This window comes from Suricata suricatta, chromosome 11 (genome assembly GCF_006229205.1).
Source record: "Suricata suricatta isolate VVHF042 chromosome 11, meerkat_22Aug2017_6uvM2_HiC, whole genome shotgun sequence".
Lineage (NCBI taxonomy): Eukaryota > Metazoa > Chordata > Mammalia > Carnivora > Herpestidae > Suricata > Suricata suricatta.
In genome coordinates this window covers 51,083,968-51,099,444 of record NC_043710.1, presented here as the reverse complement: position 1 = coordinate 51,099,444, position 15,477 = coordinate 51,083,968, and the positions used below count along the sequence as shown (strand labels likewise).

Genomic DNA, 15,477 nt, shown 5'->3' with positions numbered 1-15,477 from the left:
TTGACTGCAAGATCAAGAGTCTCATGCTCTACTGACTGAGCCAGCCAAATGTCCCTTGAAAATGCCATTTTTGTTCCTAAACTGTTTCCTCTGTCATTAATGAGATGGCTTAATATGTGTTTCAGTATTTGGTTTCTGGACTCTTTATTTCTTACAATAATAGTTTATCAGTATTTAAAAAGATAGGTAATCTATTTGTAAGGAAGTTACATAAATTACCCACATGTATACCTTTAGGACTTGGAAAGATGGAGTTAAAATCCATGTATTTCACCAAGATCCTGCTTTTGTTGTACTGACCTGATCTTATAGATATTGGAAGGTCAAAAACACCTCAAAGAGATTAAGTGAATTACAAAACTCAGCCCTGGGGTCCAGTTGTTCTAATAAATTGGTGAAATTTCTACCATATTAGTTGACAATTTTCTATGGAAAATCTTATGCACCTTTTCCTATTTCTGGTCATTATAAGGTTACTGGGAAGGTGATTAAAGAAAACCAATTAGGCCAGAGGTCCTTTCCTTTCAGGAAATAGAAATTTTACATAAATTGCTTGTTTGTGGAGTCTGCTAAATAAATGACTACCTGCAATTCTAGTCAGCTTCAATCTTCCATTAATTCTTATTTTGATTACCCATTGAACAGAGACTACAATATCTCAAAGGTTTTCATATACTTCTGCCCTCATTGCTGGGGATGGGGTGGTGGTGATAGAGGTAGAGAGTATTCCCATGAGGGGTAGGAGGAGGGTTCTGATTTTCTCATTGCTTAATAAGTTTTAAAGCACTGTAGAGTACATTCTTGACCCTCTAGATTCTTGTGAGTTCTTTAGTATTTACTTTCCTGTTATCCAGGAATTTCCTATTATCTTATCATTACAAGATTCTTTATGATCTAGATCCTGGTCAAATGTCCAGGTTATCATTTGTTCCTTTCATACTAGTGAATGCTCATAGACTTGATCATTTTGATTTCTTTTCATTGGTTTTTTTTTTTTTGCATGCTTGTTTTAATTTCTATACTTGTACCTATTGACTTTTTCCTTTGGAATTTATTTTACAAATGTATCTCCCTTACAACTTGTCTTCCTTCAAAATAGATACCAAACATCTTTTCTTCAACATGGTCCTTCTTGACAATCACCAATTCCTCCTCCAAACACCCCTCCAACAAAAACACACATCCACTTTATTAACATAGTGCCTATTTAAAAAAATGTACATCTATTTCAGTTTTTGTTATGTTTACTGTGATTATTTGTGTGCACTTGTGTCTTTCCGTTAAACTCTGAATTCTTTAAAGGATGAAACTATCTTGTTCTTCATATGATCACACTGTAAGTGCTCAGTAAATATTTCTGAGAAACTAAAAGATTAATGAAAGAATGAAATACCATTTATCTATCCCAAATATTTAGTTAACTTGAAATTAAGTTTAGTTGTAAGTATAGAATTTGGGATTAATTAACTTTTCTCTTGAATGAGAATGAATTTGATATATTATTAGAAATATTAAATTTCCATGTATATTGTCTCCCACTAGAACCCATCTGAAATGTGAAATGTTGCTAAAGTTAGGAAAAAGTGGGAAAAAATTAAAAATAAGGAAATTCATATATTTATTAAAAGGTAAGTGAGGTTTTCTAACAAAAATCTCTTTAGAGAAGACATAACAGAATCATACTTGATTATAAATCTATGAGGATGTAAATCTTTAAAAAAATAATGAAGATTTAGTGTCTACGATGAAAACTTTGATTACTTAATAAGAAATTGTTAGATGAACGATGACTTAATCAGCACACAACAAATAGACAAAAATCTATTCCCTGGCCCTTAGAAAATTTGGTTGATCATTAAAATGCACTATGGAATTTAAAAATGTGGAGCGGAGAGGGATGCAGTAGCCATAAGCCATATTTTTCTTCTCTTTTTCTTACTCTAGGAAAACTCACATGAATTTTAGGCCTAACTGATCATGCTAATGCTGAATAAAACAAACTGGACCCCAGCCTCATTCATTCTTAATGGAGTCCCAGGACTCGAGGACATGCACCTGTGGATTTCCTTCCCATTCTGCTCCATGTATGTTGTGGCAATGGTAGGGAATTGTGGGCTCCTCTACCTCATCCGCTATGAGGACTCCCTGCACCGGCCCATGTATTTCTTTTTAGCCATGCTTTCCCTTACTGATATTGTCATGTGCTCTAGTACAATCCCCAAAGCTCTCAGCATATTCTGGTGTCATCTCAAAGAAATTGGCTTTGATGAATGTCTGGTCCAGATGTTCTTCATCCACACCTTCACAGGGATGGAGTCTGGGGTGCTCATGCTTATGGCCCTGGACCGCTACGTGGCCATCTGTTACCCTCTGCGCTATTCAACTATCCTCACCAATCCTGTCATTGCAAAGGTTGGGCTTGCTACTTTCCTGAGAGGGGTGTTGCTCATTATTCCTTTCACTTTTCTCACCAAGCGCCTGCCCTATTGCAGAGGGAATATAATTCCTCACACCTACTGTGATCACATGTCTGTAGCCAAATTATCCTGTGGAAATATCAAGGCCAATGCCATCTATGGTCTGATGGTTGCCCTCCTGATCGGGGGCTTTGACATCCTGTGCATCACAGTCTCCTACACCATGATCCTCCGGGCAGTGGTCAGCCTCTCCTCGGCAGATGCTCGGCAGAAGGCCTTCAGCACCTGCACTGCCCACATCTGTGCTATTGTCTTCTCCTACAGTCCAGCCTTCTTCTCTTTCTTTTCCCACCGATTTGGGGGCCATACAATCCCTCCATCTTGCCACATCATTGTGGCCAATATTTATCTGCTTCTGCCTCCCACTATGAACCCTATTGTCTATGGAGTGAAAACCAAACAGATACGTGACTGTGTCATCAGGATCTTTTCAGGTTCTAAGGACATCAAATCCCACAGTATGTAAAAGAGACAGTTACCAAAAAAATACATTTTCCATGAGAGGGAGGAGCTCCTGCTTAGGCAAGAGGTGTAAAATGTTTGGGAAGTACTGTTTTGATCATGGAAATGGAGTTGTTGATTGGTGCATTTCTAAATACATGCCTTGAGAATCTCAACTGGCCTGCCAACTGACCTTCCCATGAATTTTTTTTCCTTGTTAGCCCTATGAAGTATGAATCTAATAATTAATACATATCCTTGAACAAAACCTGATTAGCCCATTTTTATTAAAAAATAAAGTAGAAGTAATTTGACAATAAATTATATTTATAAATAAATAAATAGCCGAAGTAGGTGATTCTGTTTTGGAGTAGCTATTATAATTTCTAGAATGAGGGACAGTTGTTACTTTCCTCTGGAAATCATGTGCTATATATTGTTTTAATCACTGCTTAAATATTTTTCGATGACTTCTTTCTGAAAGAGAAGTTATAAAGTCCTGTGTATGGAGTCATTAATTTAACAAATTTTAAAGTCTCTGAGCATCTGAGAGAATGTGGCTGAATAGGTCTCTCTTAGCTAGGATGCACACAATATTTCACTACAGACTAATCCGTTATGTAGTTTTCCTTAAGAGGACTTTTGAAAGCATATTATCTGGAGGTTGGGGTAGATAGATCTCTCTAACCAAATGTAACAAACAGTATAGTTTTTCATAAGAACAGCATGAGAAGGGATCAAAATCAACTTGTTTCCTCTTATCTGCAATTGTGAATCTAATAAATAAAATTAAATATCACTTTGTAATATTCAGGATTCTTTTATATTAATGAACAAATTAAAGACTGGAGGAAATAGTGTTTTTATATTAATGTCTCATGATCTAAGCCAATTTTGTAAGGAATATAGAATAAAATTAATTATTATTCTTATATCTTTCTGCTCATCTTAAAAGAATACAGATTGTCTCTGCCCAATTTAGGTAACTATATCAATCAATTGCATTTAATTATTTAATTAGTCCTTTACAATCTCACATCTTAAAATCTTACTGACAACACCACCCCCTAATATATAACTACCTTCCATTTTTTACCTTATTTCTTTGCTTATCTTGATCTCAAAAGTTGTAGAACAAGTGTTGGTTATAAAGTGGCTTTTGTAAACCAAGGGCAAAGAGAGACTGAAGAGAGAGGCAGACCATTCCAGGTTGGTAGGCAGCAGGGTTAATAAGAAGATATCTTACACATAAGTCTTTTCTTGGGTGTTGCAAGAGGAGTAGATCTCCATATCTGCCTGCCAGGATCTTAAGATTTCATATGGAAGTCTTAACTGGGTTCAGTCACATATACCATCCAGATGGTCTCAACAACATATTACTACCTTAAGAGTATGTTCTTAAGGTAGCTTCTGGTGTGGGTAAGGCAAATGTAATGCACAATCCAAGGACCTACAATTTCCTAGGTCCAGTACTCAGGTCAACCTGGGGTCATTCCATCTTAAAGATCTATTCAAAGAACAAGTTGTCATCTTCTTTCCCTTTACTGTCCCATCTTGAAATCATTTTCACACTAATTTGTCTTTCCATCATCACATCCATCACCTGAAATTGCCTTTGCAATTTCACCAGTGGCTTCTATATTAAGAAATGAAATGAGCCTCTTTCTGGGCTTATATAACTATATGACTTAAGAATATTAAATGAAATTCTGTATGCCTGATATTTTGAAACATTTCCATTATTTTACTTCAGAAGTATGACACATTTTATGATTTTCTTTACTGCCATTTAATAGGAAGACATACTAAATGGCCAACAGGTATGAAAAGATGTTCAACATCACTAATAGTTAAAGAAATGCAAATCAAATCCACAGTGAGATATCACCTCACATCCTACTAAGATTTAATTATAGAATAAATCAAACAAAAAGTTGGTGAAGATGTGGAAAAATTAGAACCCATGCCCACTTGTCAACGGGAATGTAAAATTGTGCAGTCAGTATAAAAAAAACAGTATAGCGGTTCCTTGAGAAATTAAAAATAGAATTACCATATAATACAAAAATTCCACTTCTGAGAATTTACCAAAAAGGATTGAAAATAAGACCTCAATGAGATATATGTACTCTCATGTTCATTGCAGCATTACTCACAATATCCAAGATATAAAAGGAACCTAAAGATCTATGGATAGATGAATAGGTATAGAAATATAGTATATACATATGGCATAATATTATTCAGGCATAAACATAAGGAAACTGTCATATGCTATATCATGGATGGCCCTTGAAGATATTATACTAAGTGAAATAACTCAGCCACACAAGGACAAACGTTCTTAAGATTCCATTTAAATGAGGTATTTTAATGTAGTTAAGCTTATAGAAGTAGAAGGTTGAATGGTAATTATATTTCTATATTAAAATAATATATATAATATAATAATATGTACTAATAAAACTATACATTGTCAATAAAATAAATTTTTAAAAATCCAATTAAATGAAGAGACAAACATGTTCATGGATGAGAATATACCAGTTTTTCCTAAACTGCAATTCCTATGAAAATCCCAGAAAGATTTTGTGTTAATATAGACAATTTTTTCTAAAATTTATTTGGAATATCAAAAGGATGACAGTAGCTTTAAAAACTGAAAATATATACTGAAATGAGGAAGCAGTCTTTGCAGTTGCAAGACTTACATAGCTACAATAATCAGGTCTGTGGTATTAGCAGAGGATAAGTACATAGATCAATGGAACAGTATAGAGTACCCAGAAAGAGACCCCCATATATATGCCCAAATGATTTTTGACAAACAAACAAAAGAAATTCAATAAAGGAAATGTAGTCTTTCAAGAAAGCCTATTAGAAGAATCAGGCATTGATAGGCAAACAAAACCAAAACACTCTGGACCTAAATCAAGATTGTACCTTTGTTGTACTTTATACACAAATTAACGCAAAATAATGCATTATGAACTTAAATATAAAATTTGAAGCTCTAAAACATTTGAAAATAAATCTTTAAGATCCAGGGCTAGGCAGAATTCTTAGACTTGACACCAAAGCACAACTCAAAATAGAAAAAAAAGTGAAAAATCAAGCCACATTAAATTTTTTTCTTAATTTTGCTCTGCAAAAGACTGTACTAAGAGGATGAAAAGATAAGCTACAGACTGTGAAAAATACTTTCAGGACATATCCAGCACACACACACACACACACACACACACACACACACACACACACATGCACACAGTCACTCAATGGTAAAAAAAAAAAAAATCTAATTAGAAAAGACAAAAAATAAAAAAGACTAACCCCCCCCACAAAACCAGACATTTCACTGATAAGATATACAAATGGCAAATAGACACACAAAAAATCACATCATTGGTTGTATACAAATAAAAATTAAAATTGGATCAGGATATCACTACATAAACATGACATAGGATAAAGTAAAGCATACTAACAACATGAAATTCTGGCAAGAATATGGAGAAACAGAATCACAGATATATTACTGGTAGGAATATAAAACAGGACAGCCATTCTGGAAAACATTTTTGACAGTTTCTTAAAAACACAGTTCTGGAACTATCATATAATTTCCAGTTACACTCCTGAGCATTTATCCCAGAGAGATACTTGTGTTAACACAAAAAGCAATAAACTCTGAGTGACATGAATGAAAATGGCAAACTGACCATATTAAAAAGTTTGTCCCTAATAAAAGCAATGTATAAACTAGAAAAAAACCCTGTCAAAATCAATCTTCTCACCTTATTGATACAAATTAAAAGTTTGCAGCACTTAGGGCAATGCTTAATTAAAAATAATAGCTGGGCTACTGTGCAAAACAGTATGGGGATTCCTCAAGATATTAAAAATAAAAATACCATATGATCCATTAATTTCACTCCTGGGTATTTATCCAATGAAAACAGAAATGCTAATTTGAAAAGGTATATGCATTCTTCTGTTTATTGCATTATTTACAATAACCAAAACATGGAAGAAATCTCAGTGTCCATTGACAGATGAATAAATAAAGAAGACATGATATATATACACAATAAAATATGCAGTCATTAAAAAAAGGATGAAATCTTGCCATTTGAGACATGTAGATGGATCTAGATAGTATTATGTAAGTAAAATAAATCAGACTGAGAAAGGAAAGTACATATGATTTCACTCATGTGTAGAATCTTAAAAATAAAACAAAACGAATAAACAAAAAGCAGAATCAGACCCATAAATACAGAAAACAAACTGGTAGTTGCCAGATGTAGGAAGGTGGGAGGATGGGCCAAATGGGTAAAGGAGAGAGGGCGATACAGGCTTCTAGTTATGGGATGAGTATGTCATGGGAATAAACGGTACAACATAAGGAATCCAGTCAATGATATTGTAACTGATGTATGGTGACAGAGGGTAGCTATACCTGTGGTGAGTGTAACATAATGTATAGAGATGTTGAGTCACTATGTTGTACACCTGAGACTAATATACACTGTATACCAACTGTATTCATATTTAAAAAAATAAGTAAGAAAAATTAAGCATTTGCACACGTATGTGTAGAAGCATATGGGATTAGCCATATGCTTAACTCATTAAATTATACTGTGTATAAACCCTCTTTCAACCAACATCTTTTTGCATTAAGATCCAAGTGCATATAAACTTAGGTGCATATAAACTTAGCCTATTGTTAACTTACTGAACCTACACTAGGTCTAATGTGTCTTTCAAGTAACATCTTCATTCATTAAGATATAAATGGTTGTAAACTAATGTATAGAAGCCTGTGGGAATAGATTTATGCTAAATTCTTTAAAAATACACTGTGCCACAAAATAAATAATAATAAGTAAAGCAAAAAAGTAGCTGAATCTCAGTAAGAGAGCTTTGTGACTTAAAAAAATGTGGTAAAAGTCACATAATGCAAAATTTACCATTTTAATTATGTTAAAGGTGCAATTCAGTGGCTTTTAGTACATTCCCAGTGCTGTGCAACCATCACCACTATCTAACTCCGGAGTATTTTAGTCATCTCCCCAAAAAAGTATATACATTTTAAGCAGCCACCTCTTTCTCCATACCCTTAGCAACCAAAAATTTTTTTTCCATTCTATGGATTTGCCTCTTCTTAATATTTCATATAAAGGGAATAATATAATATGTGAATTCTGATCTAACAAAGTTTTCAAAGTTCATGTTGTTTGACCCCTTTTTAATAGCTACTACTCTGACTTGGGGATGACTAAGTAATCAATGATGTTGTTTAATTCGAGACACTAAAGAATAAGTGATTGAAATAAATGGATGGACGTCTGAAAAGCATTCTGTACTCAGTACTTTTACCATGTGTCTTACAAAACCTCACACAAAAAGAAAAAACTCTGCAGTAAGTATTAAAATCACTCACTTTTATGAAAATTTGTGCTCATTTAAATTTCTCTCCATTAAATACATGCCCACACACAAGCATGGGTGTGCAAACACACATGCATATAAAATAATTCACTTATTCAGTATCATCATATAACAGTAAGAATGGAAGTTTTCCACTCTTTTCCTCCTCTCATAAAGGTTAACTTGATTGCCACACAAACACCTGTGTCTCTAATGTTTTGAAGTATCCCTTTAGGATAGATAGGACATTTTTCTTAAATACCCATTTCACCAGTGCAGATACCATGGGATTCAGAAATTGAGCCCTGTGCATGTATATATATATGTCATATTTTTTTTACTATGATCCTGAATACCTGGACCAGATTGCATTCAGCTCACTATCTGTTGCTCAGATCCTAAGGTATTAAAGGAACACAAAAGTGGGACTAGAGGGTATATTTTTTAGGCAGAAAGATAAAGCAGAGATTTTGAATGCATATGAATTGTTTATGATATTCTCAGAAATACAGATTTGAGTCCATTCATCTTTGGAGGCAGGAGTATTGTGGGAGGTTGGGAGGTTAGAAAATATTCATTTCCCCAATCCTCAGAGAGCAGCAATTCTGTATAACTTTCCATCATGATTATTAATATCTAGGCCATTTCCATAACCCAATAGGAATCACTGGTTCTGTTGTAGTGGGTGTCAGGTATGAATCATACTCATGGCAAGAAGAAATGGGGGATATCTAGAGAATAGTTCTCAGTTATGGTCAGAACACTCTTGCTTCTTACCTGCCCTCCCTTGTTCTCAGAAAGAGAATCTAATTTTTCTTGTTAAATTTCTAGAGACATTTATTTGAGACTGCATTTCATCCATTTTAGATAATAGCACTTGCTTAGAGGGACCCATCATCATAACAAGAAGGCAAATTTATTGTGTATGGGGATTGGGAGTGATAATAGACAAAATGATATCAAAATTGTACTGTATAAATAACATATATGTGTTTGTGTTACTCTTACATCCACAATATAATATTAGTTAATTTTCCTTGCTAGAAAAATTGGATTGTGATGTATTGAAATCATTTTACATCCGTTTTGGACATTTCCTTATTTATTTTGTGATTAACACTATATTACCTGTGTATAACTGTGGATCTCTGATAGTTTTGCAAATGTATTAAACATGGGACCTAAAATTATTGTGTAACATGAAAGTCACTTATAGTAATTAAAGATATATCTATAAAAAGAAAGGATAAGATAAAAGTTAGGGTAACTATTTCACATTTAGGAAAAATGGTCTCTAGAACACAGCAAAAGTAATCTCAAAACTATATTGCCTATTTTTTAGGGGCACCTGGGTGGCTCAGTCGGTTAAGCCTCCGACTTCAGCTCGGGTCAGATCTCACATTTGTGAGTTCGAGCCCCGTGTCGGGCTCTGTGCTGACAGCTAGCTCAGAGCCTGGAGCCTGCTTCTGGTTCTGTGTCACCTTCTCTCTCTGCCCGCCCCCCTCTTATGCTCTGTCTCTCTCTGTATCAAAAATAAATAAAACATTAAAAAAACATTTAAAAAAAACTATATTGCCTATTTTTAAATTATGCATAGGTATACTTTTCCTAAATGTATCTACTTCTGTTGCATAAAGAGTTGATTATTTGATTGCATTAAGGAGAAATGAGTAGTGATATTATTTTTTCAACACCTTATGACAATTTATTGTACACTAGCCAAATATAAAAAATAAATTTCAATATCTATTTTATTTTAATGGTAAACATGCATATGTAAGGATAAACACATATGCACTTATATATATGAGTTTTATAGTTTTTAAAATATCCTTCAATGATATATATGAAAATAATCATAAAAATATTATTTTATTCAAACATAAAGTACACATTTACAAGCCTGATAGAATGAAACATGATAGCAATTTGTTATTCATGGAAATACAACACTTACATTATAAACTCACACTGTTCCTTTTCCCAAAATTCAAATTGTAAGGCTTTTGTTAGCCTGCTTGAAGGCCAGACCAATGACACTAACCTCAGAAGCTGAAGATCAGTTTAAATAGTTGATCTTTGTTTCTCAAACCAATATATTTATTTTACCTAGTACATTTTTTTTGCTTCTTTCAGATTTCCTCTGTTTTCTTGGTTTCATTATTTTTTTAAACTTACTCTGGTGATTTATGAGGTAAATGTTATAGCTTTTTCCCCCTCTGGTGGTTCTTTGTGCTTTTAAGGTAATAAAATTTATATTATAGCACTGATTTAATAATGCTTAAAGTATAGACTATGACTTGTTAATTCATTAATCTGCTTGTTTATTAAAAATATTTATCAACATTAATATGTACTGTCTTGCTATATATTAGAGGTATAAAATACAACTTGTCTGAATGTGAAGGTTTTATTAAATTATGGATGATTCAAAAATAGAATAAGATTTTTATAATACCATGATATTAAAATAGTGAAAGACATTGATTCCATCAACAACTGTTGATGTAACTGTAAGCCTAGTACTTTGCTAATTACATTATACTTAGAGGTTGGCTTTCTAAACTGTCCAAGAGAGAGTTGAGTCTTCCTGAAATACGTTATACTAGAGGCTATTACGGGGGAACATAAAAAGGAGAGAAGTTTGAAAAATCACAAAGCTAAAAATATCAATATGATTTGAGTAGGAAATTGCAAGAAGCAAAAGATAACATTGCTCTGCCCATTTGGCCTGTCATAAACCAAGTCATGCTTCATGTTTAAAAGCATTTGTCCATTCCTCTGAGAAGCTCTTCTGAAAGGCCTCAAAGTTAAACTCATTCTCATTTCCTTTTTTTAAATGTTTATTTATTTATGTTGAGGCAGGGAAGGACAGAGAGAGAGATGGAAAGAGAAAATCCCAAGCAGGCTCTGTGCTGATAGCACCAAGGGGGGACTTGATCTCATGAACTGGGATATCATGACCTGAGCCAAAATCAAGAGGCCCGCACTCAGCCAATTAAGCCACCACACACCCTCTTCTCTCTTAAGTGTGAATTATTCAAAATTTACCAGATATGTTGGAAACTCCTCCAAAGCAAAATAAAAAAAGCTATATAAATAATTGAAACTTAAATGATATAGAAATTGAATGTGAAGTGTATACATCCACATATATATTTATTACCATCAGATACACATAATTCAGAAGAAAATATGATATGGGAAATTTGTATTATTAGAAAACAACAAAAAATGCCAAGATATTTGGGATATAGAGTTCATGAATTTTTCTAGAAAATGGATTAAAAAAATAGATCCAATATAAACATTAAAAAATGTTTAGGGGCACCTGGGTGGCTCAGTCAGTTAAGCATCTGGCTACCGCTCAGGTCATGATCTCACGGTTTGTGGGTTCAAGCCCCGTGTTGGGCTCTGTGCTGACAGCTAGCTCAGAGTCTGGAGCCTCCTTCAGATTCTGTATCTCCCTCTCTGACCCTCCCCTGCTCGCACTGTCTCTGTCTCTCAAAAATAAGTAAAAACCATAAAAAATTTTAAAAAAATTTAATGTGTATTTTGAAGAAGAGACAGAGCATGAGGGGGGAAGGAACAAAGAGAGGAGACACAGAATCTTAAGCAGGCTTCAGGCTCTGAGCTGTCAGCACAGAGCTGACGCAAGGCTCATGCCCATGAACTGTGAGAGCACGATCTAACCTGAAGTTTGATGCTTAACCTACTGAGCCACCCAGTAGGCCCCAATGCAAACATTTTAAAAGAAAAAAAATTAAAAAGGGGGAATAAGTCCGGAAGATCTTGTATCTCATCAAAAGTAACAGTAGTAAAATAACAAGGATATGGTTGTGAAGATAGTATCAAAAATTAGTACAAGATATTTTCCAAATCCAAAGGTCACAAATTTCCAGACACAAAACACAGACACTTCTATCATCATAACCACTACCACTGAATTTGAAAGCACAGAAGTTTAAAAATATTCTTAAATAGTTCAGAACAAAAAACCAAATAAATGAAGAAAAGCAAAGGAAGAATAGTTCATGTAAAAAAGTATCAGTGGTCCTCTTAATATCTATACCTTAAGCTAGGAGATTGAGAATGCCTTTGAAATTCAGTCCTTAGAAACCTCATGCACACAGAGCCTTCATTTACTTAATAATAAAGTGCAGATTAATAAAAATGTAATCTGGGTTTGTAGCGAGGATAAAATGAGCTAATATATTTATGCTTCTTAGAACTCTACATGATACATAGTAGGCAAAAATATAAATTATTATTAAAAACAAAGAACAATATGATATAAAAAATAAAAACAATCAAACTGCATCTTAATCATATCTGTTGTATTACTGGTAAGGTAATCAGTGAGTTCTACTTTAAGAAAACTCCCAACGGACAGGGTATAGTAGTTAACGTTCAAATAAGATATTATATCAGATATCAATCAGAAAGATAATAATAACAAAGATCATGTGTGTAACACAATTCCACTTGATTATAAGTTTAGAGGGATATGTATCTATATCCTTTCTTTTTAAAATAATGTAGATGCAATATGTGATAAAGCCTGATGCATGGTGGGTGTTATATATTTTTAATGAACTGGTAAATTAATGAATTAACAAACAATGGCTTAACTGAGTTTAGATAATGTTTAAATACACAGTTCCTGACATTCCAAATGTTTGTTTTCTTGTTATTAAAATATAATATTTAACAGAGAGAAGAGACAAAGAGAGAGAAAGAGACAGACAGACAGACAGACAGACAGAGAGCACAACTGAGATTATTTTTCCTATTTTTCCAAATCTTGGAGGGTCAAAAAATAAAACAAAACAAAAATAAAATTACAACCCTACAAGCCTCTTAATGATTAAACCAGCCTAATTATGATAATTCTGAACCAAACAGACCTGACCCCAGCCTCATTCATTCTTAATGGGATCCCAGGACTGGAGGACAGGCACCTGTGGATTTCCTTCCCATTCTGCTCCATGTATGTTGTGGCAATGGTAGGGAATTGTGGACTCCTCTACCTCATCTTCTATGAAGACTCCCTGCATAGATCCATGTATTATTTTTTGGCAATGCTTTCCCTTACTGACCTTGTCATGTGTTCTAGTACAATCCCTAAAGCTCTCTGCATCTTCTGGTTTCACCTCAAGGAAATTAGATTTGAAGAATGCCTAGTCCAGATGTTCTTCATCCACACCTTCACAGGGATGGAGTCTGGGGTGCTCATGCTTATGGCCCTGGACCGTTATGTGGCCATCTGTTACCCTCTGCGCTACTCAACTATCCTCACCAATCCTGTCATTGCAAAGGTTGGGCTTGCTACTTTCCTGAGAGCAGTATTTCTCATCATTCCCTTGATTTTCCTCACCAAGAGACTACCCTATTGCAAGGGTAATATAATACACCATACTTATTGTGACCAGCTATCAGTAGCCAAGTTATCCTGTGGAAATATCAAGGCCAATGTCATCTATGGTCTGATGGCTGCCTTCCTGATTGGGGGCTTTGACATCTTGTGCATCACAGTCTCCTACACCATGATCCTCCGGGCAGTGGTCAGCCTCTCCTCAGCAGATGCTCGGCAGAAGGCCTTCAGCACCTGCACTGCCCACATTTGTGCCATTGTCTTCTCCTACAGTCCAGCCTTCTTTTGCTTCTTTTTTAATCGTTTTGGGAGCCACACAATCCCTCCATCTTGCCACATCATTGTGGCCAATATTTATCTGCTCTTGCCTCCCACTATGAACCCTATTGTCTATGGGGTAAAAACCAAGCAGATACGAGACTGTGTCATAAAGTACTTTTCAAGTTCAAAGAACATCAAATTCTACAGTACATAGAGGAGATATTTTTCACAGAAGAGGTGAAGGGGAAGGAAAAGAATACTCTGTTGGCTGTTTAGTCAGAGTGTAAAGATGCCTTTTTAAGATTACTATTTTGTTCTTGACCAAGGTATGACCTGAGAGAGGCAGCAAATGTTTTAAGAATTCCAAAGTCATTTATGTGACCCTGCACACCCTGAATTTTTCACCTCCTCACCCCAGTCGAGTAGTTTCATCATTAACTCAAGTTCCCATGAGCAAAAGACAACGGGAAGCTGAGCAAATTATAAAAAGAAATGAATAAATCATAAATATATTCTGCTGCCAGGTGCTAGTTTGTTTTGTTTTCAAATAGTGATTGGAATTTCTAGTTTGAAAGACATTTGTTGCTTTCCTCTGGAAAATATATGATATGTTTTTATCATTACCAAAATTTCTCTATTTTCTCGATATCATCCTACTGATGGAGAAACTAGTAAATACACTATGATGTCATTAGTCTAATGAGATTTAAACCTCTGGACTATAATTCAGAAATAAATTAGTCATCTGATTATGTCTTCTGTAGAAACTCCTAAATGGCCAATACTTAGTAATTACATAAAAGAAGAAACCTTGGGACCTGGAAAGAAGAAAATACATCTTCAATTTCTAAATTATGTTTGACTATTGAAGGGAAATTATAACCTTGTTGATACAGTTCTAAATTTATGTTAAAGAAATGTTTAAGGTAATTACAAATTATATTGGGCAAAGAGATTCAAAGGGAGGTAAGGTTTTTATACTTCATTTGAAATGGTCAAATGAGGGCATCAGGAGACTGAGATACTATGTATATAAATATAATACGTGGAATAACCACTAGGAATCTATGCAAAAGGATACATTGTAAAAACACTATAAATAAATAAAAATGGACTTCTAAAAACACTTTCAGGACCTATAGAATGGCAGAAATATTAGGTCCTTCTGATTATTTGACCCTGTTGTCATCATCTAACGTCCTTGTCTCTTGTGACAGTTTTATCTAAAGTTTATTTTGTCAGATACAAATATGGACTTCGCTGCTCTCTTTTGGTTACCATTTGCAAAAGTATCTTTTCCCATCCTTTTTCTTTCAACCTGTTTGTATCTTTATATCTAAAGTTTTTTCTGTACAGCATATAGTTCAATCTTGCATTTTTAATCTATTCAGTCATTCCATGTCTTTTCATTATGTTTATTTAATCCATTTACATTTAAAAAATTAACATTAGGAAGGACTTAGTATTTTTATTTTGTTAATTATTTTG

At 34.2% G+C, this 15,477-nt stretch overlaps 2 protein-coding genes across 2 annotated transcripts; both read left to right on the top strand.

The window, feature by feature from the left end:
* The first annotated feature begins 1,977 nt into the window (after positions 1-1,977).
* Positions 1,978-2,943, top strand: LOC115272002 (olfactory receptor 52N4). Its single transcript, XM_029915004.1, has one exon. It carries the CDS (start codon positions 1,978-1,980, stop codon positions 2,941-2,943), a length of 966 nt encoding a protein of 321 aa, XP_029770864.1.
* A 10,294-nt stretch (positions 2,944-13,237) lies between these two features.
* LOC115272548 (olfactory receptor 52N4-like) lies at positions 13,238-14,203 on the top strand. The gene has a single exon (XM_029915591.1). The coding sequence runs from the start codon at positions 13,238-13,240 to the stop codon at positions 14,201-14,203; it is 966 nt and encodes a 321-aa protein (XP_029771451.1).
* Positions 14,204-15,477: the final 1,274 nt, after the last annotated feature.